We start from the raw sequence: 24017 nt of genomic DNA on the forward strand, positions 1-24017 counted from the left end.
ACCGAAGTCAAGCATCACTGGCTACGGTCAGTGTGCGGGTGGGTGACCACTTGGATCAGTCTGCGTAGGGACCGAGGGTGTGCGGTATGGGTCCTCGTTAAACTGTGCTACCGTAAAGTGCTCGACTTCGCGCGCAGGTCGTCGGGCTACCGAAGCGGGAGTGCCATCCCCTCCGCAGAGGATCAAAATTGTGTTGGCATGTCTTCGGATCATCCTCCGGGATGTTTCCCAGACCATCACCAATAGCCCATTGTGCAGATCTAGTGCGACGTAAATTAACAACAACAACAAATTAATCCCAAAAGCATATGCAATTATTTTCCTAAGAAAATGATAAATGAGCTTTGACTTTTATCAAAAACAATGTTTATCGACAGTTGACGATGTAAGTGATACATTTAATGGAATCAAACATGGAATTGTACTTCTGATGGTGGTCCTGAAAGAGTGGATACCAACTTCTGGAGAACGCACTAGGTCTGCTCATTGGGAAGACTGATTGTGCAGCTCATTGGAAATAAAAAACTTCTGATACGCTGTTTCATTTGTGAGAATTATTATTTTCTATTGCTTACAATAACAAATATATTCTTATTTATTTATTTTGAGAATTGTTTGAAAATGAAAGAAATATGATTGTTAATTAATTAATCAATGCAGGCTCAATTCAAAAATTTAGGTCGCATATTTTTTTAAAAAATAAAAAATTCTTCTTCTTTCTAAAACATATATATCATTTTAAAAATTAAAAGTTACTAAAAGTTTTAACGCTACATGTTTAAACATTTGTGAAAGTAAAATGCTTTAAAATAATTGCTATATTTCTTGGTGACAGCAACTATTCTAGGCCAATGTCATGCCAGCTTCCTATCACGACAAAGTATTGAACATAATTTTTTACATCAGAGTCAGAGCAGAATCATTTTACAGTAAGTCAAATTTATGCTTGCTGAAACCATCATCACACTAACATTTCCTGGTAATTTGCTAGTTCATGACGAATAGTTCCCTAATTAGAAAAAATATTTAGCAATAAGGTAATTTAGCTCTTTAACAATGTGAAATATGAAGATAGGACATAATAGGGAGCTAATAAGACATGGCCATATATAAACAGTCAGAGTACAAAAATACATCTACTAATTTCCCTTTAAATTGAACAGATTTTTGCATATCTAAAAATTAAGATACCTTGTTTTTGTGAGTCTTTTATAAATATATTTCGATAATTAAAAAAAGAACAACAAAAAAGATTCTTCATTAACATTTATTAAAAACAACATTTACATGCTATTAAATATTCCAACACAATGTAACAGCTAATTTAACTCTGTTTGAACAGTAACCATAAACAAACTATTAAATAAAAGTCTTCGAATATAAAAGGATGCATAAAATAAATAGTATAAAATCATTTCTTTTTTAATGGATGTAAAGTGTAAAAACTTAAACTCAGATAAAGAAATTTTTAAATATCAAAGATAAAGTTAAAATTCAATTAATACCTAAATATACTATATTACCAAGGCACACCTTATTAATATTACAACTATTCCTTTAATTAAAATATCCAGAACAAAATACAAGGAATGGGTGAGTTTTGTGACACAGAGCAATTACAGTGCACTCTAAATTTTTTTAATGTTTATAAGTAACAAACAAATGCAAATAATTGTTTAAATCGTTTCAAACAATCCATTTCATAGTACCCATGATACATCATAAATTTTTACTTAATAATAATTTGTTTATCAATATTTCAAATAATTCTATCATAGAAATAAACAACAACAGAAAAGATTATTCAATTCATGACTTTCCGAAACATAAGAATTATTGGTTTAACAGCATGGCGTAAAAGACACAAATAAGATTCTTAATTTCCATAAATATTTGTATGTGTATATATGTATACGTAGAACAAAGAGAATATCCACACTCTACTACTAGGATAACATTATTTTAAAAAACAATACAAATTTTCATTAGCAACTATGTCGATAAAAATATTAAGTATATATATAAATTAAAAAACATTCCATATAGCAGAAAAAAACATGTAAATAAATAAATAATGACAATCCACCTAAACAAAAAATGCAATAAAAATTCTAACCATCACTTTAGTTAACGACTGTTCTTTATAAAACTATAATAAAATATAACAGTAAGATTAAAATTTATAATATGAAAAAATGCAGTTCAGAGGGGAGAAAATAATTTTTTTCATAAAGCAACTATAATATAGCTCTACAAAATAAAAAATTGATAAGTTTAGAAAATTTATTCAAAAAGCATTCATGAATTCCCTTTCTTTTCACCCTTCAAAGAATTACAATAAAAAAAACAAATATTTGCAAAAATGTTTGATCCAACACTCAAAAAACAAGAAGAAAACTAACATTTTTAGAGACATAAATGACAATTATGCAAATTCTGATGACTGTAATTAACATGCTTAACCTATTTTTTTAAAAGTTATACTTTCTTATTCAAAATTAGTAAAAGACAATATCATATAATACATAGATAATATTAATCCAGAAATTTGAAATAATTACTAAAACAGAAGCAATTCCTGAAAGTTGAAATCTTACAATCAACAATTAAAAAATCAAATAAAATTTTCATAAGCACAATAATTAGGAATTTTAAAGATATGAGTGCAGTTAATAATTCAAAAAATTAAACAGGGGGAAATGAAAAAAGAAACCGAAATTTTGTTGCAAGGAAAAGAAAGTCTGTAAAAATAATGATTGTATTAAATGTGCATGTGTATGAAATTCATAACTTTATTTTGAGTGTAATCAGAATATAAACATAATCTTAGATTTTTCATTCTTAAATATATGAATAGATTACAGATAAAGAAAAAATAAGTGATTCATCATTTCTTTTGGAATAAAAAAAAGTGATAACTAACTAGTTTCCATACACAATTAAATGTCACACACTTTCCAGTTTAAAAACCGAAACAAGTAACAATAATACAGTTGAATAACAAAATTTTAAGGCTTTTTGCGATAAGGAAATTGTATATTAATATCTTAATAAATTGTAAACACAAAATTATGATAAATCAAATAATTACAATATTGAAGAAATATGTAGTGATAACAAACACAATTACATTTTTTCAATAGTTAACATAACTTTAAGGAGAAAAAATTACAAACAGGAATAAATATTGGTTTTAGTTCCATTAAATGATCCTTTATTGTTGTGCCTGCTTAACTTTGATATATTATGGTTAATTATTTATTTAGAAAGATGAAACTCTAAATTAATCATGGATAATATTATTTCATATATAAGTCTATCAAACTGCATTATTTTTGAGATATAGGCAACCATCAATAATTAAAAAAAAAAAAAACATATTATTCCTTTGTTTTGCCTCCTAGCATACGAAATAACTCTGTGAAGGCTAGTAGACAATCACCAAAAAACAGATCAATAGATTATCAGAAAACAATTTTCTTCTAACATCTTTCTTGATATTTCTAGTATAACTATTGCTGGCATAATAAGATAGCACCTAAAATGAAAAATCATAAATGACAAATCTACATTATAAATTTTAACTAAACATTTAGCGGTAATATATTAAAGTCAAAAATAGTCATCAACTAGATGCCATGAAAAACAAAACCATGAAAGTTCATCCATCAGTCAATATTCAATTTATAAAAAAAAAAATTCAATTATTAGAAACATTAAACTTAATTACTGAAAACATCAACACACATCTATATTACTATAAAAAATTTAATCATCTACACAATCATAATTTTAAAAACAATAAATTAATTTTCAATCAATTGACGGAAGTTCAAAATAAATCACGGAGATGAAATTGTGAAACGATTCTTAATTAAAATACAGTATATAACTCTTAATCTTATCACTAAAAAGGTGGCTTATCATATCAGTGTCCTGGGAAAACAAAAAACTCTAAGGCATAGTTTTTTAAAAGATATTTAGAAACTTGACATTCTGCCAATCAAAAGAAAGAGGGGAAAAAACTCACCTGATCTGAGAATTTTAAATTAGTAAGGTATATCAATGAGATTTCAAAATATTCTTTTCAAAACTTTACTAACAGTAGACAGGGCAATTTCTATTTTTTTTTTTTTTTAAATAACTATTTATTTTCATTTCTTTTCTAATGAGCTTTTCTAAAAGAAAACACAAACTGTAAACAGTTCCCAAGCTAATATATAAGTTGAGTTTCGAAACAATTATTTCAAGTTAAATTATTAAATACTAGGTTATACAGGGTGCGTTCTGAACGCGCATGATTTTATTGTGACGCTACTATTGATAGCAGCACACTCAGATTGGTTGAAAAATGTGGTGGGGGATTTGTCCTTCAAAATGCCCCTGGTCTCAGGTCGCTCCGAGCAGTAGGACGTGTCTTCGCGTAAAGTCTTTTTCTCGATCGAGTCACGGCGTGATGAAGTGTTCGCTGGAACAGCAATATGCGATAAAGTTTTGTGTGCGGAAGAATGCAACAGAAACTCATCACATGCTTCAAGATGCCTTTAAAGAGGAATGCATATCGAGATCTCAGTGTGAAAGGTGGCACAAGGCCTTCAAGGAGGGTCGGGAGAAGGTCACCGACGAGCCTGGCTCTGGACGCCCAACAACAGGCCGAACTGATGACAACGCCCAGCATGTGCGTGAGGTTTTAAAGTCAGACCGTTGTTTAAGCATTCAGCCAATCGTTAACACCCTGAACTTGTCAAAATGTGTGGTACATGGGATTGTGGTGGAGGATTTGCAAATGTGAAAGGTCTGTGCGAAGCTTGTGCCGAAGGTGTTGACGGAGGAGCAAAAAGAAGTTCGAGTTTTGCGCAGTGAAGAATTGTTGGAATTGATGAGAAATGATCCAGGCATTTTAAACTCTTGTGTAACCGGGGACGAATCCTGGATGTTCAAGTACGATCCAGAATCCAAAAGGCAGAGCTCTGAGTGGAGCACCCAATCTTCTCCTAACCCAAAAAAGCGTGCATGAGCAAATCTCACATCAAAACAATGCTGATTGTCTTCTTTGACATCCGAGGAATCATAAATTTTGAGTTTGTTCCGCAAGGACAATTTGTCAACGGAGATTTTACCTGGAGATGCTCAAGAGACTGAAACACCGGGTCACGCGTGTCAGGCCTGATATCAAAGACGCTATCAAGCTCCACCACGACAATGCCCCTAGCCACACGGCCTTCATGGTCATCAACTACCTGACCCAAAGTAAGATCCCTTGGTGTCCCGACTTGGCACCATGTGACTTTTTTTTGTTCCCCCGACTAAAAAGAGAGCTGAAGGGAAAGCACTGGAAGCCGGTGGAGAACATCCAAGCTCATGTTACAAGGTTACTGAGAGGCATTCCTGGGTGCCTTCCAGACATGGCAGAATCGTCTCCGCAAGTGTATTGATGCACAAGGTAACTATTTTGAAGAATTTTAACCATTTGCACCCATAGGATCAATAAATCTATTGTTCCCAGAAAATGCGCATTACTTTCAGAACGCACGCGGTATACATCAATTACTGATTAAGTTATAAAAAAAAAACACACACACAAATTTTAATATTCGAAATAAAACAGATATAAATATTCAAGAATACACAGCAACATTAAATTTCAAATAAGTCTTTAGGTTACAATCTAACAATTTTCGAAGAGGCTAGAATTTATTGCAAACATGCCCTTCAGGTGTATACAATAAAACTATAGGTTAAAAAACTTGTCACCTTAAGTAAAATCATGAAATGCATCATTTTATAGCAATGAGGTTGATGCTCAGGGTTTGCATTTCTTACTATGCATAGGGTCGACTAACTAAGGTAACCATTAACATGGATCAGCTTGTTTATTTTAGGGTGATTAGGTGTCTTTCATGCAAAATCTGAATAATGTTGTTCATATTACTATTTTTAAATGACAACAAAAAAATTTCATCAGGCCAGAAGAACATGTAACTGGTTTTATAAACACTCACACATTCTATTAACCAGGAAAATTGCTTGATTTAAATTGCATAATTTTGCAGGACATGTTGGAACAACGAGCCAAATTCTGAAATCAGCATCTCCTACATCAAATCCACAGAAAGTTGCTTCAACTGGATATTACTTACTTGCAAAACTTGGGGTCTTACTTCCTAATTGTATCTATGTGGTTATCAAGTTAAAAAGCAGTTATAATGATATTAAGTTAAGCTTGTAATGATTTCTATAGAGCTGACTAATTTCTTGTCATGTAAACTTACAAAATTGTGGGCAGATTTAATGTTTCAAAAAATAAATGTTAATTTTTAGAAATTAAAACAATTATGGAATAACTTTTTTCAAATATATGTTCTTAAAATAAATTTAAATTTTGATCTACAAAATCATGGAAATTATATTGAATAAACCATTGAATTATGTTAAAAATTATTCTAAATAATTGTTTGAATTCATGAAATAATAATATGAATAAACTTATGATATTTTTTTTAAATGTACAATTTTTTATTCATTTATATACACTGATTCTAACGAATTGATTTGTGGGGTTCCAGAACTTATTATGGCTGAAATTTGTTTCAAGAAAGTAAGGCTTTTATAAATAAAGCAAAACAACACTACTAAAGTAGAATTTATAAATAGCTACATAAAAATGGATAGATATCTTTTTGGTTTTCTAAACAAGAATCTTACCCAGTGTTGAAACACAAAAATGACAGGACAGAGTAAGGGGACAAACATATCGAAATATGAAGAAAAAAAGTGCCTTAACCAATGTAAGAGCAACAAACTTGATAAGATGATAAGTTAATAAATAAAGGGAGATAAGAAACAGGTGTGAGGAAGGTAGGGGTGCTAGGTTCAGAAATTAAACTAGAATAGATTTTTGAAACATTAGGAAAGAATGAGGTACTAAAAAGATCAATTTCAAAAATTGAATTTTAGAGAAAACAGTATTAAAAATAATTTCAATCATACATCAAAAGATTAAAAGACCATTATTAACGAAATTATTTGAATTTTTCAGAACAGGGAAAGATTAAGGTCCATAGTGTTGAATGATTTCATTAGAAGAAAACTCAAATCTTAGATTTAAATTTCAACTATGCAAGATGATGGGGGATGATTTAATGTTCTGATTTTTAACATAATTTTTACTTTTAAGTCAAAGTTTAAGGGTAAAGATAAGGTATTCTATTTAGCATTAATGTATGTACAGGGTGTCTATAAAAGAACTCCGGGGTTTTAAAAATTCATATCTCACTAACTATAAAAGATAGCAAAATTTAGTCGATTTCTCTGAAAAGAGTAGCTCAAAAAGTTTTACTCATACCAATTGGGAATGTTTGTATCAACTGTTTGCGGCGTTGACCTTGAAATGGCGTCGCGAAATTTGAAATGATGGCGACTCCGCAACAAAAGGCTCAATGTGTTATTTGGCTCATAGAAACGAAGTCTTTAGTTACCGTACAAAGTGCAGAGAAAATTCGTCATGTTCAACATCTCAGGGAACGAATAGTCAATTGTGTGGCAACCGTCCCCCCAGACATGCTCGCCAGGACATGGGAAGAGGTAGAATACCGTTTAGACGTCTACCGTGCCACTAACGGGGCTCATATAGAACTTTACTAAGTGTTAAAAAAAACTTGAAAATGTAAGCTTTTCAGTCATGTATAAAACATGTATGTATGTTTTTTGTTTCATTAAAATATTTTGCCTCAAAACCCCGGAGTTCTTTTATAGACACCCTGTATAATAGTTAAGAAAAACCTAAAACATCTGGGGAATATTATTATAATACTTCTTACCATAAAGTTCAAAAAGGATATTCAATTTCTGAGTTAAAAATCTCATCATTTATTCTTAATAATCTGAAGGAAAAAAATATGCATGTTATATTAGAATAATATAGTATCTTTATATTGTACCTACAGAAAAATAATAGTGTCAACAAATAAACAGTGAGATAGGAAACATAAAATTTTACCATGTGTAATCCAGTTTATACAGGGTATCTGCAACATTTTAGGTTTTTAAATTCATGACTAATTCCAATAATTTTTCATGACTTAACGAAGTTACTATTTTCTCCGACAAAAACACAACCATAAGTTTAAAAAAAGCATTATAATAACATTCATTGAAATCATAGGTATAACCAAAACTGTTATACTCAGCATCTTCAAATTTATAGATTTTAAATTTAAAAAACAGAGTAAAGAAAGAGTTGAAGCAATAAAATAGCTGAAAAAAATATAAAAGCAAATAATTTTTCTTTCTTTTTTTCTGTAGAATTATTTTTTGAAGATACTTTTCTTGTTCATCAGAAAGGAAAGAAATATATCTGATTTTTCTGTTCTCACTTCGGAATAAAAAAATTCGTGAATGACTGGCTTGCTTCTGCTAGAAATTTAAATTGATAAAATAAAAATAACAAAAATTCTGAAATCACAGAAGTTTAAAAGATAATTCGCTCTAGAAATGCTTTTTTGAAAGAACACAATAAAAAAAAATTTATATTTTAATCAAACATGACTGTGAGAGGGGATTTTGTTACAAATTCAGATATTCGGAAAACTATGAAATGGGGGGGGGGGGGTAAATTCCATTTTAAAAATTTGATTTCTCGGCGACCTAAATCCATGATTTTTCATGATTTTTTTTAAAAAATAGTTAAAATCATGACATTTCATGACAAATTTTGTTCAATACCGAAATCCATGACTTTCCTCCACTAGAATGACTAGATTAAAACTAATTTTTCTAAAGGTCTTTTAACTAAATTTCGTATCATGGAATGCATCATCAAATGCATGAAACAATCTAATTTTTTTAAAAAATAGTGATCAGTATGTAAAATGAAAAAAAAAAAATTAAAAACTTCTGTGTCAATTTGAACAGTTTGAGAGTGAATGATTGCTTCCTTTCTTATAACCTTATCCAAGTTCCTTTTCCTCCCTTCTGATTGAACAACATATTTCAATGCATTTGTCTCATTATTTATTTACAGCCATTCTGTGTTAAGGCATTGTTCTTGTTAATAGATCTGAAAACATAGTGCATTCATTTAAGTACCATTGCTTTATTTAAGCGACATTAAAAGTACAAATTGAATGAATGCAATGGCTTATATGAAAATAACAATATTTACTTTTTAGTAGAGTACCAAATGAAAATTCTAGTGTTAAAATTCCCACAATGTTTTGAGGACAAACTAAGCAGGCATAAGAGTAATTCAAAAAAAAAAAATTAACAGCCTGAGGCGTAAATTGCATAATTTATAAGTGCAGTAACATTTTAGGGATTGCATCTCTCAGGAATGAATACCAATATGAAAATAACCATTTTTTTCCCCTTCAACTAACTAAAAGTGATAACTTTTTTAAACTAAATATTGTATCTGTCTCAATGTATAAATCATCCTCGTGGCAGAATTGCCGCGATATTGGCGCAGAACCTTAGAGTTCTTGCAGTTAACTTTTCCTTTGAGATACAAAATATGTAAGTTTTCCTTGCAGCTCAAATATTATTGAAGCAAATGTTGTTCTGCAAAAACTCATATGAAAGATTCTTTTCTGTAGAATTGTTTTCAAAAGATTGCCTATCAATCATACTTGAGGGGGAAGAAACAGTCATAATCTTCCGTAACCTTCCCCTTCGATTGGATACTGACACGAAGAGAAAAAAACTCTTCCCTCTTTGTATATGTGTACACTGCATGCAGTATTCAGTGTTGGTTCAAATTTTGGGGGAATTTTTGTATCACAATATGTGACAGAATATCGCCAAGTCTTAGAAACTTCAGGGCAGTGGCCCGCGAGAAACTAAACTAAACATCATAGAAAGTGACCAACTCGAAAGGTATAACTCGTAGCCAAGCCTGGGCAAACATCTACATTTCATTTTTTTTTTCAAAATTTGCAAGTTTAAAATCTATTTGGCACCTTCGCAATTGTAGTTGGTGCGACAGATCACAATAAGGAAATATCCCTCAAGTTTTCTTTAAAGGAGTTTTTCTGCAGATTAAAAAAAAATTTAAATCTTGTTGTCTTAAAAAAAAAAGTTTGGTGCTTTATTGTTTCCCCTCTAATTCGAGGATTTTGCAACAAGGGTCTTGTTTCTTTAATTTATCACCCCTGTTTTGCTTAAGTTTGGTAACCCTTTTGGTGCAGATAACAGTAGGCAAATCTTCTTGTGGTTAAGAAACACAGAGACTTAACAGTATATTTCGGTGACATGAATATGTTGAATAATTCTTACCTATCATTACCATGCCACTATACCTCACTCTTAAAGTGAGGTATTAGCGCCAGCTCTTACTGGCTTCAGCCTCTAAACTCCAGAAAATCGACTTTACTAAATCAGTTTTACAAACTTATATCGATGTTTCATGCATGTATATTCAAAAGTTCAATATCAGTACTAATGATCAAAGGATGGTCGAGGACAATGACATAATTTAGTAGAGGGTAGTGCATGAATAGATTTTAAAGAAGGAATTGTCTACTCTATTCTAGAAACTTAAAAAGGAAAGGGTTTAATCTTCATCATCATCTTCATCTGGAACAAAAATATCATTTTCTTCTAAAAATGCCGCACCTTCCTTGCTTACTGTAGCACCCAGATATAAACCTGGTAACACAGTTAACAACACACGAACAAGACCAAAATTCGTTTTCTTTGGTTCTGGATGAAAAGCACCAGTCTCTGTCGTAACACGAAATCTTCTTGGAAGAATTATACTTTTATTACTTTGAGAAGATTTTAACACAAGATTTCTAAGAAAAAAGAGCATATTTCTTTATATACTGGTTCCCCTCAGATATAAACACACCCAAACAACAACAAACATTAAGCAGACAAAATCGAAGTTGAAGTTAGTTGAGGAGAGAAAGCTACGTAAAATAACGCTTGTAGCTTACAGTGCGTAAAATAAAGTCAGGCATTTGCTTGCTGTTTGCTGATTGGTTAATAGAAAATATTTAAGTACGAAAGTTAATGAACTAAGTTAAATTAATAAACTTTTGTACTGAATAGTTCTTATGATCATTTTTCCCAAACTTCTTAATGTACTTGAAATTCCGATAAATTTTTAAAGTTTGAAGTCTTCGAAATAATATAATACTTTTTTTTATTTTTAATGGATGGACTTAAACCGGAAGAAATTTAGAAAATTTCCGGTGCATCCCTCCGCTTATGCTATGACTACGAGGCGATGTGTGAACAAGCCTAATATTTTATGCAGCTTTGTTATTGTAATTTGGGTTCAAATCTAAACATAATTGTACCATTCATAAGAGCTTTTAGAAATGTATTGATTCTCAGAGGTCGTAAGGCCAAAAAAAATTTGGAAAGTCAATATCTCATTGTGAATAATTCTTAAGGTTTGCCATGTTTTGTATTTTATCCCTTATTTGGCTACATTTGAATAAAATGTCGCCAAAAATATCTTTTTAAGTTAGCCTAATTGGAAAATATTCCAATGATTACAATATTAATATAACTGCTGAAGTTTAAAGGCTGAAAGAAAGAACTCGGTACATGTGAAATACTGCAAAAGATATGATGCAATAATATGATGGCGCATTTTTTCAATCTGCGGCGTAAAAATATATCGGAAGCAGTAACCCGGAAGTCTTGAAAGAGCAATTTTACCACTAGCGCCATCACCCTTAGCTTTACACGATCACCCATCCATATAGATGGTGTTTTCAATAGAAATGTAAACAATAACAATCTCGAGCTCGGAACCTACTCCAGTTCCGGTTAAAAAGTTTGCAGCTGCTTACTACATGTTATTCTGACAGGCGATGTTTTCAAACGGATAATTTTGTTTTCAATAAAAGAAATAAACTAGATAATTTCTGAGCTCAAATCTGCCGTATTTCATAGGATATTAATGTTATTATGTAATTCTGGGGAGTTTGGAGTGAAAATTTGCTTTAGTTATTTTGTTATTTATTATTAAAAAAGGTGACATGGTTGCTATATTTTGAATAACTCGCTTTTTTGGCAGTCTCGATTTGGCCTCTTTCCATTTGTTTATTACTGTTTGTTCGTGTTACAAGCTGTGCACCATCTTACGTTAGTGTTAACACTTTTAGTATTGTAAACAGTATTGTTAGCATTGTAAACATAAGTAATCAAATGCATTGTTTACTAGAATCTCAAAACACAATGATGCCAAATGGCTTTAAAATACAACTGAAACAGTAACCCGGAAATTTAGGCAGTTCCGAGCTTGCAGCGTTCCCTAGTGTAGAAAACACCATCCATATCAGAGCTCTAGATCCCCTAAAAATCGTATTTCAGATTATTTTAATGATAAAAGTAAATTAAAGAAACTGCGAAACGAACCGAAAATTAACAAATTATACTTGTCAATTGTCATTTCCACATTTTATAAAATTGTTTTTTTATTTCTTATTATTATTAATAATTTTCCATTCTCTTAGTTGACCCATCACTTATTGTTGTAAGTTACAATAATAATAAACGATAATGTTTTTCTTCCTCTGTTTGCTCCTATATCAGGATGATTTGTTTGCCATGGCGCTGATCTTAAAAATACTAAACAACATCAATAAGATGTCAAAAAATAAAGTCCATATCATTCGTCAGACAAACACAAATTTAAAAACATGAGTTAAGGTGGCTTAGGGGATAGAGTGCTCACTTCCCTAAGAGGACAACCGGGTTCGAGTTCCAACGACAAGTTGTTACATATTGCCACAGTGTTAACGAAAAATATCCTCAGAGGTAGACGGATCATGGGTTAGAGTCTCCTTACGTAGTTCTTAACAGTGAGAGGTTTTCGTGGTTTTCCTCTCCATGTAATGCAAATACAGAGTATTTCTATGAAGTCTAAAAATATCTGGCTAAAAAAAGCATGAATAAAAAATACATACAACGAGATAAATTAAAAATAAAATAACAAGAAAATTTATGAAACATCAGGGAGTCGTTGATTTTTGATGAGAATAGTTTTTGCTTTGAATTTAAGGTTTATACTAACCAATCACGGATTTTTCCATTTATTTTTCAAGGTTTTTACTAACCGGTTACCGTTATTTTAATTATTTTAATTTAGTTGTGTGATTTTTAAATGAATGTGTTTTTAGATATAAAAAAAGAACAGTCTCTTTAATGTAGCTTGATTAGTTACATTTCCCTCAAAAAGTCCTCCACGAAGGCAAATTTCTCTTAATACTTGATCCAGGAGTTCCCTTGTCTTCTGGATTAGGTTCAAAATTAGAAGGCTATGAAGTTGAGCATTGATAGTAGTAAAGATGCAGGAGAGATGGAGTGACAGCTTCACAAAGGGAAGGCACACATTCGAGCTCCTCCCGAAAGTTCAAACGAGGAAAATCATGGGGAATTTCTTTTTAAATCAATTCCTAACTAATCACGGCTGTCATGGACATTATCAAGCCAGGTTTTTTGGGGGAGCTCAGCTGTGCAGTACCTGTCAGCTTGTTGAGGATTGGGAACATATTTTAATCCAGTGTACAAATTTTAAGCACATTAGAGAGAAATTTTTTCATTCAAAAACCACCTACGAGTTTATAAAGCAGCATTGGTCAAACCCTAAAATAAAAAAGGGAATTGAGGAAATAATAAGAAAATTGTTTAGTAACAAGGCACCTCCCTGAATCCTGATGGCCTTTTGCTGCCTCTTGTTAGGAAAAATACACCTAAATCACGGCTTATTAACTTACCTGTTATGGTTTGATTATTACTTGAATTTTCTCTTAAAATGTTTTTTTTGGAGCTTTAGTCTCATGCTTTGTCAATCTCTGCCCCTATGTGATTCCTAATTTTGAAAATTTTAATCACTTGTGTTCCTAGAGTTTTTATATATGGTATATATATGTACTTTCTGTTTAAAAAAAATAATAATAATTACTGGAATTTGATAACTTTAGTACTGTTGTGCCAGCCATAATTATATTCTGAGTTACAAACATCCTTTATTTTCCATGTGAAATTGTTTCCTTTTATTAACTTTGCACCCCTACTGAAGATGCGACATCAATATCTCTTCTGATTGTTACTGTTTATTTTCTTTGTAATGTTTGTTTCCTTGGTTTATTTCTAAGTAGCACCGTTTTCTGGATTTCATATTTAATATTCCACCTATTTGTTAAAACTCTAATTTGAAAATTTTGAATATGTTTGCTCATGTAATTGAACTGTTACGCTCACTTCGAACTTTCGGAGTGCCCCCAGATGCCCCCTTACGGGGGCGGGACGGGCTTAAGCTTGTTATTGATAGTAGTAAACTCAATATTGTGTCGGCTATTCAACGACAGAGTTATATTTATAAGAAGAAAAAGTTTATAAGCGTATCAAAAATTTAAGAAACGAAAGAAAGAAGAAAAAGAGAGAAAAAAAAACTGATATTAATTTCGTTTGCGTATAGGATTAAAGGAAAAAAAAGACAACTACAATTGTAATCAAATTTTCACGCAGTATCCAATCTGTTTCTGACCTTCTGCAGTTTCATGCGAATGTTTGCTCTTATCGAAGATATTTTTCTTTACATATTCGCACTTCAAATGATTTAAATAAAGGTATAAATGAATAAATTAGTTAATTTTTTAAATTTCTCACGTTAATATCTAGAAAAGTTAAAAAAATTTATACGTATTTTTTATTTACATTCCTTTTTTATCTTCACACTCATTAAGAAACAACACTGTTGCCTAACATGAAAACTTCGCAATGCTTTCTCTATAGGTTTTGAAAAGTTGAAATTAAATATTTATTTTATACTGCAGCTACTTGAATAGTTTTCTATATTTCCACCTATATTTTGGTCTAAATAATAAAAATAAAAGAAAAAGCGAAACTGTTATAAATGTGTTCCTATTTTACAGAAAGCAGTTCGAAAAAGTTTCTACTTTATTCTGTCAATAAACATTAATTCAAAAACCGTGTTGGGCAGGAAATATGTTTCTAGAATATAACTTTGTTGTCGTTTTGCTCTTCTTTTTCTTTCTTTTCTTTAAGAAAAAAAAAAAAAAACTTGAATAACAAACTGTTTCTCTTTTCATGTCTCGAGAACTTCTTTATTATTGTTGTTTTCTTCTATCTTTAATTTAAATATATGTTTATTAATATTGAGAAAATTTTATTGAATAATCGATATAGATTTATTTTTACACTGGTTTGTCAAATCTTTTGACACAACGTTTAAAAAGAATTTCTGTTGAGAATCGAATAAAAACCGAAATGATATTTCTCAAATTATTTGGAAAATGAAATGAATGAAAATGATTAAAAAATAGACGAGGACAAAAGAATTTGCATTGCAAAATTAAACGTTGGGCAATTTTATTGAATCAGTAAAGACATAAGTATAATTTTACGCGTAGTAATATTCTGTAATTTTATCTGTGTAATAAATGATACAATGAATTTGACTTGTTTTATGTCTATCTTTCGTAGAGTTAATTTACAATATCACAATGAAAAAAAGATATCAGAACATTTTCTTTTAACAAAATGTAGGAAAAATGGCAGTATGATGATGACAAATTCTTCGTTTTCCTTTTTTATTCGCGGTTAAAGTGTTTTGACATTAATTGAATCTCATAATGATTTGACAAAATAAATAAATACATAAAAAAGTAGATAATTTTATAAGTTGTCGTATTGTAGTCGATAGTCATAATTTTGTTTTATTTAGTTTTTATCTCTTTTTCTTTATGCGTTTATAAATCTCCACAAATTGCTGTAAAAATCCTTCTTTTTTTGCAAAAACAATAACTAAAGGAGTAAAGCTAAGCGTGGGCCAGGCAACCAGTTTCGACACAGGTGTAACGTCTCTTGCAGTTTTTCAATTAAATCTGTTTCGAAAATTGATTCTGCGTGATAATAAATCTTAAAGCTGTAACGTTAACACGCCATGCACAAAATCATGATCAGATACAACCAAACAATTAGTTACAAGTATCCAATTAGCACGTTAAATATGGAGTATTTTCGTTGTTATTTCAAACGCAATATATAATAATTAAATAAAATTTCAGTGTAATTGCAAAATTCAAGTTAGTTTCAAAATGGCTGTAAACATTTATTTTTTAAAAAAATATTAAAAACAGTACACTCAAACATACAATTGAACTTTATTATATTGAAATCGAATCTTAGTATCGTGTATTTAAGTTAAAAAGGATTAATTTTCACTTCTTTATTATGAAAGGAAGTCCAAAATTTTACAATATTATAGTTTAGGCGAAATAATAGCAAGATTGATACATTTGGTTTTGGAATTTGAGAATAAACTTCATTTAAATTCTTTGAGAAGAAATTTCTAACTAGTAAAACTGGATTTTGTAAGTTAACAACAAATAGCCGTTTGAAAAAATTATATCAAATTTGTTTTACTACAAACTATTAGGTAAAAATTTTTTCAAAATAATCAGGTCAATCGGATGTTTTGCAGTTAGGAAATGAAACCACCGATGCTGAAGTGTCCTTCAGTTTAGTACAATAATTCTAGACAAAGTGAAATGTTCCACGAATTCAACAAACAGTTAGGAATAAGTTAAGTATAAATTTGTGTCAGTCTTTGCATCATTTTAGTATAAAAGCCTTTTTTTTACTGCTGTGTTGATTCACAATTGAGGCATGAATAAGCTGATATTTGTTTTTCTCATAAGCGTTTGCCTGGTATCGGGTAAATATAAAACAAACACTTGATTGACTTACGTACTTTTTTATAAACTTCATTAATTAGAGTACTGCGTAAAAAATCATATAAGATAATGTTCATATACTGTAAAAAATTTCGGATCAAATCGCGGTAAAAAGTAACGACACCCAGAGTGCTGGTACTTTTGACCGTAAAATTTAACGGAAAAAAAAATCTCATTATACTTTAATTCTTACAGTAATATTTAATGTAAAATCACGTAATATATATAAATAAATAACTAATACTGTAAAATATAGGATATAAAATTTTACGGGAAACGGATTTTAGATTAATTTAATTTTATCACTGATGCTCCCAAGGTGCCAGTATTTATTTTTTACCGTCATTTGAGCCGGAGTTTTTACAGTGTATTCTCTATGTATACACAAAGTAACAGAGTAACAGTCATTTTAATCATAATTTGAGGGCAAAGCAAAACCATTTAAATTTGCCAGTTTGACCACAGCTAAGGGCTGAAACTTAACAGCTTTAAAATCGTTTTAATAGAGCAGATTGAGAGTAAATAATAATGATTAATTTATAAGATATGGAAAGTCGTCTGCAACCATTCAGTAGTGCATTCTAAAATAAACTTTTAACGATTTACGTCGTTTTTAAACGATTAAAATGTACCAGTTTTATCAGTATTTATAGTTAACAATCTAGAGCATATAAAATAGCAGATAACTCTTTTTAATTAATTATAATTATATCTGTCATTAACACCTAACATGCCTCATAATAAATTATTTAAATATTTTTTTTTAAATTCTAAACGTATAGTGGCGAGATATCATTTCTTAGAACTGAATAATCTATCCAAAGGTTGTCTAAAAGTGCACGTATTATAAACACCATTGCTCGAAATTTTTTTTAACTATTCATTCAATTTTAATAATTTGCTTGCAAACAAAAAATTCTTTCCACTTTAATTAACTGCCCCAAGCGATAATGAGGCTCTAAAATGTTGACAAATTGAATTAAAATTTTAATATGTTATTATCTAAATCTTATTATTGTTAGTCCTTATTGTTCTAAACTTATTTAAAAAGTCAACTGTAGAAAATTTCGGTGTGTAGTTGACACGATTTTTGGTGTTGAGGTAAACTTAAATTTTTTACAGAGTTGGTTAGTCACATTTTATTTACTATTTCACTGTTATAATTTTATTTATTTATTTATTTCTTCGAATTTTGTTTGTGTAGTTACTGGCAACGTATATTGTCATGTGCTATAAATCAATTTCTTGCTTCATTACAAAAACATTTCGTTTAAAACAACAAGCACATTTTTAGTAGTACATTTACGTTGATTCTTTCAAACAGTTGTTATTTTGCCAGTTTTTGCACGATAATCACAGTTCTGTACATAAAAATGCATTTAATTGACTTCAACTCTAAAATAGTGGCAGCTATATATGCACTAAAACGTTTTACAATGTATGTAAAATTAATAATTATTGAGATAGTAGATATTTTAATAACTTAATTCTTTATTATTTATTTATATTAAGCTGCAGTGATATTAGTTACTTTGGTGATAGTGAGCAAAGGTAGAAACACACGAATAGAATGTGATAACAATGGAGGAGCTTCATCATTTTTGGATGTTGCAGAGTATATGATTGAAAAAGCAAAAGATAACTATCCTGTCTGTAAGTCAGTATTTTTCACTAACCATATTTTACAATACTATGCTGAAAACTATTTTCAAACTTGCATAATTAATAGAATAAATTATTTCCAAGTGTGGCCGGGATAGCCTGGTTGGTAGGACGTTGGATTCCGGTTCGTGAGAACAGGAGTTCTAATCCAGGTGGCCGAAGAATCCCAGTGTATTGAATGGTAACTGCTGCACGTTAAATATGTTGGCGTCACGATATCCTTAAAGTTTCCATAACAAATCAATACCCCTGGGGGTACTGAATTGGAGATTGATTGTTCTCTGGTTCAGGTCAAAAATTTCGATATGCGGAAGGATAAGAGCAGTGTGACTGAGTCCTCCCTGTTAAACGGATTCTGACGTATGTGTGTGGCAAAATCATATTCTTGACCATAGATGGCGCCACTAAGAACAAGAAGTGCGCCCTCTGCCTTAAGAATTCGCTTGATTTCAAGCAGGCTTGCTATATATATATATATATATATATATATATATATATATATATATATATATATATATATATATATATATATATATATACACTATGCATGGTAGCATATGCAGATTACGTCACCCAAATTTGTATTTCTCATATCATCTGCTGAAATCATACATTTATTTTGTTTATAGTTAGGTTTATGAAACACGTTTTTATGAAACTAAGTTATTTAAAATCAACAGTAATTTAATGTAAAAAGAAACAAGTTATATGTGACAAGTATAATAACAAGTATAACAAGTTACAAGAAACAATTTTAATGGAAAAGAGGTACTCGTTTCGGGGAACCGTAAAAATTTGCCAAACTATTATTAACGCTAATAGTATTAAACTACTAGTGTTGTGTTAACAGGTGCAGTTTAAATAAGTATCAATTATTAAAAGAAAAAGAAATTGAATTTTGTTAATATGATAATTAATATAGATGCTGCTGTTAGTATGGCCTCCCAAAGGAAAGATAAGTATCGAAAAAATTTCATGATGGTAATTAATGTTGACTACAAAAATTTTTTCGAGATAAAGCATAATGCCAAATGGAATATAGTTAATCTTTTCTTTATAGAATGAACTTCAACAAACGTGTTTTGCTTAAACTAATAACGCAAAGTTACCGGAAAGAGCAACAAATAATAATAAGTATTAAAAAAATGGAAATATTTTAGCCTTAAAAATTATGTTGGTATATTTCAGCTTAGTGTATGATTTCTAAGCTTTATTCAATAGCGAATTTTTGATTATTTACTTTACCGCTTTTCGAAAAGCAAAAAATTTAACTAGCATTTTTATATATTTCTTGAATTACAGTAACACTCATCCTTTCTAACAAAAATGGAACCCCTTATTCTCAAATTTTATTTCACTAGTAATAATAATAATGAACGTATAAAAACATGAAAGTTAATATTTTTGAATTTCTTTTGCAAAACCAAAGCTAGCAACTTAACATTTATTTGTTATAAATGGTTAACACATTTTCTGACAATCCAGGTTCTCATGTCATTAGTTTCCTTTAATATTGTGGAATAAACTAGACATGATAACTTGGAAAGACGAAATTGAAATCTATGGTTTAAAAATGAATCAAAAATGACTTATGGACAGTAAAAAACCTTTTTTTAGGCCCAACTGTAAAGTTAAATCTTACGTCGGGTCCCGTGGACTGTGAGGAGTTACTTTTAACTGGAAATTATCACAGTGGATCTTATACTATTTGGCCAAGAAGCAGAATCATGGAAAGAAAATCCTTACAAGTTTATTGCGACATGGACACAGATGGAGGAGGATGGACTGTAAGTTTACTTTATTCCTTCTGAATCGATATTTTTAAGAAGGAGATATTTTTGTATTTTTGTAAAGGCTAAATATAAACAATGTTTATATTTAGCCTTTTATTATTGTTTATAGAAATATCAACTTCATTTGTTTGTTCATTCATTTAATTATACCTGTACAAGCGAAAATGATGGTAGCTGTAAAAAATTCCGGATAAAATTACTGTGTGAAGTATTGACACTTTGGGTGTATCATCCGTAAAATTCATTTTATCTTAAATTCCATTTCTACTTCAAAATTTTTTACCCTAAATTTTACAGTAATGTTTATTTAATTCGACTGATTCGGTGACTTTAGTATAATTAATACTGTAAATATTACGGTAGATCAGATTTTTTTTTATTCCCTAACATGTTCCGGTAAAAAGTCCTGGCATCTTAAGTGTCAGTACCTTTTACTGTAATTTGATCCGAGATTTTTTACTGTAGATGACTCAAAGTCGTCATAAAACCTTTTGAAAACAGAGTATCAGAGTATCAACCAGCCATCACTAGGTTTTGAACTCGGCTTACTTATTGGGAGGCGTGTGCTCTATCGCCTGGGCCACCACGGATCATTATTAATCCGTTGCAAATAATTCATTTTTCATGAGTTAAACATTTATTATCATTTTCTGAAAATTTTTTATATCAATAAAATGAATAATCAATAATATGAGTTGCTATAAGAGCCCAATCATTCAGTGTACTTGTCGGAAGAAATTAGGGACAGCCTAATTCTTTTTCCTGTTGCTAATACTCACTTTTTAAGTCGTGTTTGTCGTAAACATAATAAATAATGATACATTTATTAATAATTTACTAATTTTTGTAGATTGTGCAGTAGTGTGATGTTTAAAACATAATATGAACAGCTTTGAACATAATATGAATAGCTTTGACCCCCATATTCATTTTAGTGTTTGTGTTTGTTCAATACCTCTTTAAATTTCATACGATTTTAATTCGTTTTTCAGCTCATTCAAAGAAGGGGAGATTTCAAGAGACCAGAGGATTATTTTTATCAGGATTGGTTAAACTATAAAACTGGTTTTGGCCACATTGAAAAGGATTTCTGGTTAGGTATTAAAAATATTTTGTTCTGGTGCTTCATACATGTAATAAATTGACAAACATGCTAGATGCGCCTCGCTCTCTCTGTATTATTCGCTTAAATAAATATATTTTTAAAAATCCGAAGAGAATAAAGCCTATTTGAACATAGAATTAATAAAAAAAAATTCTAACAAAATTAAGACTACGTAGACTAAATTATTATTAATATAAATTTGCATATATGATTTCATTACAATTCCAGTCAAGAAAATTACATTTTTAACTATCTCAATTTATTATATTTTTCTCAATTTACCAAAGTTATGCTCAAACTTAAGTCTTAAATTATCGAGCACCAACTGGCTATAATTTTTGGAAACTGCGCTTTCAATTTTTTTAAAATATTGAAATACACTAGTTGTATAAAGAATCTATTATTCTACTGTAAATTTATTTTATACAAATATTGTTCTAAAATGCTTTAAATCATTTTAGGTAATGATAATATATTTTCCTTGACAAATCAAAATCTCTATTCCATTCGATTTGATTTGAAAGACGTTGAAGGTGCAGAAAAATACGCAGCGTATGATGTATTTTGGATTGATGACGAGACACAAAACTACACTTTGCATATTAGAGACTATAGTGGAAATGCAGGTGTATATCAATTTCATCTCTTTTTAATAATATATATTTACATTTATTTTTTTTGTATTTTATCATATTCTATCGTGCATTACAGAACATGCAGGGTGTTTCTTATGAACCAGCATTACTATCTAATTTACGAGTTCTTTTCAAAATTGCAACCGAAAACGTATACTTATTATAGGGTTGCTAAAGAGCAAATCGCGATGAAAATAATTAAACGTTGAATAATTAAATTGAGTATTTAAACTCCGCGAGCTCTTCATTCTCTAAAATCATGAAGCCATCTGCCCGTTCAAGGTTAATGCCTACACACATACGCATAGCTCAGAGTGAAAAACAAAACCAGTCTCCACAGTAACTATCAAAAATTTAAAATCAGGCAACTGTACATTTTTTAACTACCTATCAAAAACTGTTAATTGCGGAATTGTATCGCCACAATTTTGGGTGAAAAAATTCATAGAGAATACGAAGTACTGCATGCTATATATCTCATATTGTGATTGAGTGACGGCCCTGTATTTCACATATATCGAAAGATACTCCTAAAGAAAGTAAATATCCATCATCGGTTTAATTATGAAAATTAAACAGCGCGAATTTTAAAAAAAATATTTTGAATTTCCCTCCCTGTCTCCAGTCTTACAACAGTTGAGTTCGGTCGGGAGAGTATTGCCTCTTAAATCCTCAAGCTAATAAGATTGAGTCCTAGCGCGTGAAAATGCGATCATTTGATCAAAAGTTATTGAAGGTGCTTGAAGGCTTTATTGAAGGTACATTGTAATTTTTTTCAGGTGATTGTATGACTGATCATAATGGCATGAAGTTCTCGACGAAAGATGTAGACAATGATCTGTTAGAAGATGGTAATTGTGCTTCACTATATAGTGGTGGATGGTGGTATAACGCATGCCATTCAGCGAACTTGAATGGAATGTATGCCAAAGGAAAACGGGACGGTGACGAGGGAGATGATTCAGGTGTAGAGTGGAAAACTTGGAGGGATTTTGATGAATCGTTCGACACAACTGAAATTAAAATAAGGTCTAAAGGTTTCAAACAAAAAATCGTCCCGTTTCGGCAATCTCGTAGTATTAAAGCATAGCTGTATCAAAACTAAGTTTTTTTAAGAGATTTTTGTCTTCGCTTTTAAATTTCACAATGCATCGTTGGAAATAAATAACCATTCGAATGCCAATTATTCATTTTTGTAAAGATAAATAGACGATTGCTCGTTACTGCCAAAAAGAAACTCAAGAAGAAGGGCGTAATGTAGTCGGGATCGTTCCAGAAAGCTTTGTTGGATGTATTAAAAATCTCCAAACAATGACAACTGGCAATAAAAGAACCAAAAAGAAGTGTTCCAAAATTTGTGAGTCAATAAGTGGTGAAAAAAATGTTTTTGTCTGGTTTGTGTAGAACCGTATTCAATAAGTTGCTCATACGAAAAATGGATACAGTGTATGGAATCTAAAGGACAGGGACATGAACAGTGCATGAGACGTCTAAAATCTTCGCTTAATGTAAGCCAAAACTGCGATTCTGACTAATTGGTACCTAATTGCTGATATTATTGTATATTATTTGTGAATAAAACTTAAACATTACTTTTGAGACTTTTAGTCATTTAAAATGCATGTGATAATTAACCCTTGGAAGAAATAAGTTGTCACATTTTAAAAAAAAGTTCTTTTTTTTTTAAGTTTAGCAAATATAAAAATTTTTGACAAGAAGAACGATTCAAAAAATGGAATCATGTAGATAACATGATAACCCATGAAATTCGTTATTTGTTTTTGAAAATGTTCTTGCACATTAACAGAATAAGTATAGAATTAAAAACAAAAATATGTGACAATCAACCCCTACTTTATATTTTATAGTTTAAAAAACGATGAAATTTCCAACATTGTTTCATGTTTGTGTTAATAGATATAAGAAAAAAATAGGCTTCCCACTGCCATGTTTTTTTTTAAATTTGTGAAAATACAGTCCAAAGTAAACATTTCGTTATTTAGATTTTTTCCACGTCGTCAAACATATTTATTCTTGTATTCCGATGGAATTTGAGTCGGAGAAAAAAATATGATTTATTGATGTTTAGGAATATATAAAAAGTCAC

The 24017-nt window shown here is 30.3% G+C and overlaps 2 protein-coding genes and 1 pseudogene across 3 annotated transcripts; 2 read left to right on the forward strand and 1 right to left on the reverse strand.

Annotated features, from left to right (window-relative positions):
• Positions 1–1250: 1250 nt before the first annotated feature.
• LOC107440603 (essential MCU regulator, mitochondrial-like) lies at positions 1251–10892 on the reverse strand. Its single transcript, XM_087159422.1, has 3 exons — positions 10273–10892; positions 7821–7883; positions 1251–3538 (listed from the first exon to the last, which is right to left on the reverse strand). Exon 1 carries the CDS (start codon positions 10805–10807, stop codon positions 10550–10552), a length of 258 nt encoding a protein of 85 aa, XP_087015548.1. The 5' UTR covers positions 10808–10892; the 3' UTR covers positions 1251–3538; positions 7821–7883; positions 10273–10549.
• On the forward strand, positions 4130–7940 carry LOC147813838 (protein GVQW3 pseudogene; annotated as a pseudogene). Its single transcript, XR_015432576.1, has 2 exons — positions 4130–7225; positions 7756–7940. The product of XR_015432576.1 is annotated as a protein GVQW3 pseudogene (transcript).
• Positions 10893–16538: 5646 nt separating the features above from the next.
• Positions 16539–23503, forward strand: LOC107440610 (techylectin-like protein). The gene is made up of 6 exons (XM_016053583.4): positions 16539–16696; positions 18228–18368; positions 19995–20164; positions 21163–21268; positions 21737–21901; positions 22690–23503. Exons 1-6 carry the CDS (start codon positions 16648–16650, stop codon positions 22998–23000), a joined length of 942 nt encoding a protein of 313 aa, XP_015909069.2. The 5' UTR covers positions 16539–16647; the 3' UTR covers positions 23001–23503.
• The last annotated feature ends 514 nt before the right edge of the window (positions 23504–24017 follow it).

The sequence above is a fragment of the Parasteatoda tepidariorum genome, chromosome 3 (genome assembly GCF_982258835.1).
Source record: "Parasteatoda tepidariorum strain Cologne lab strain chromosome 3, Ptep-v5.0, whole genome shotgun sequence".
Lineage (NCBI taxonomy): Eukaryota > Metazoa > Arthropoda > Arachnida > Araneae > Theridiidae > Parasteatoda > Parasteatoda tepidariorum.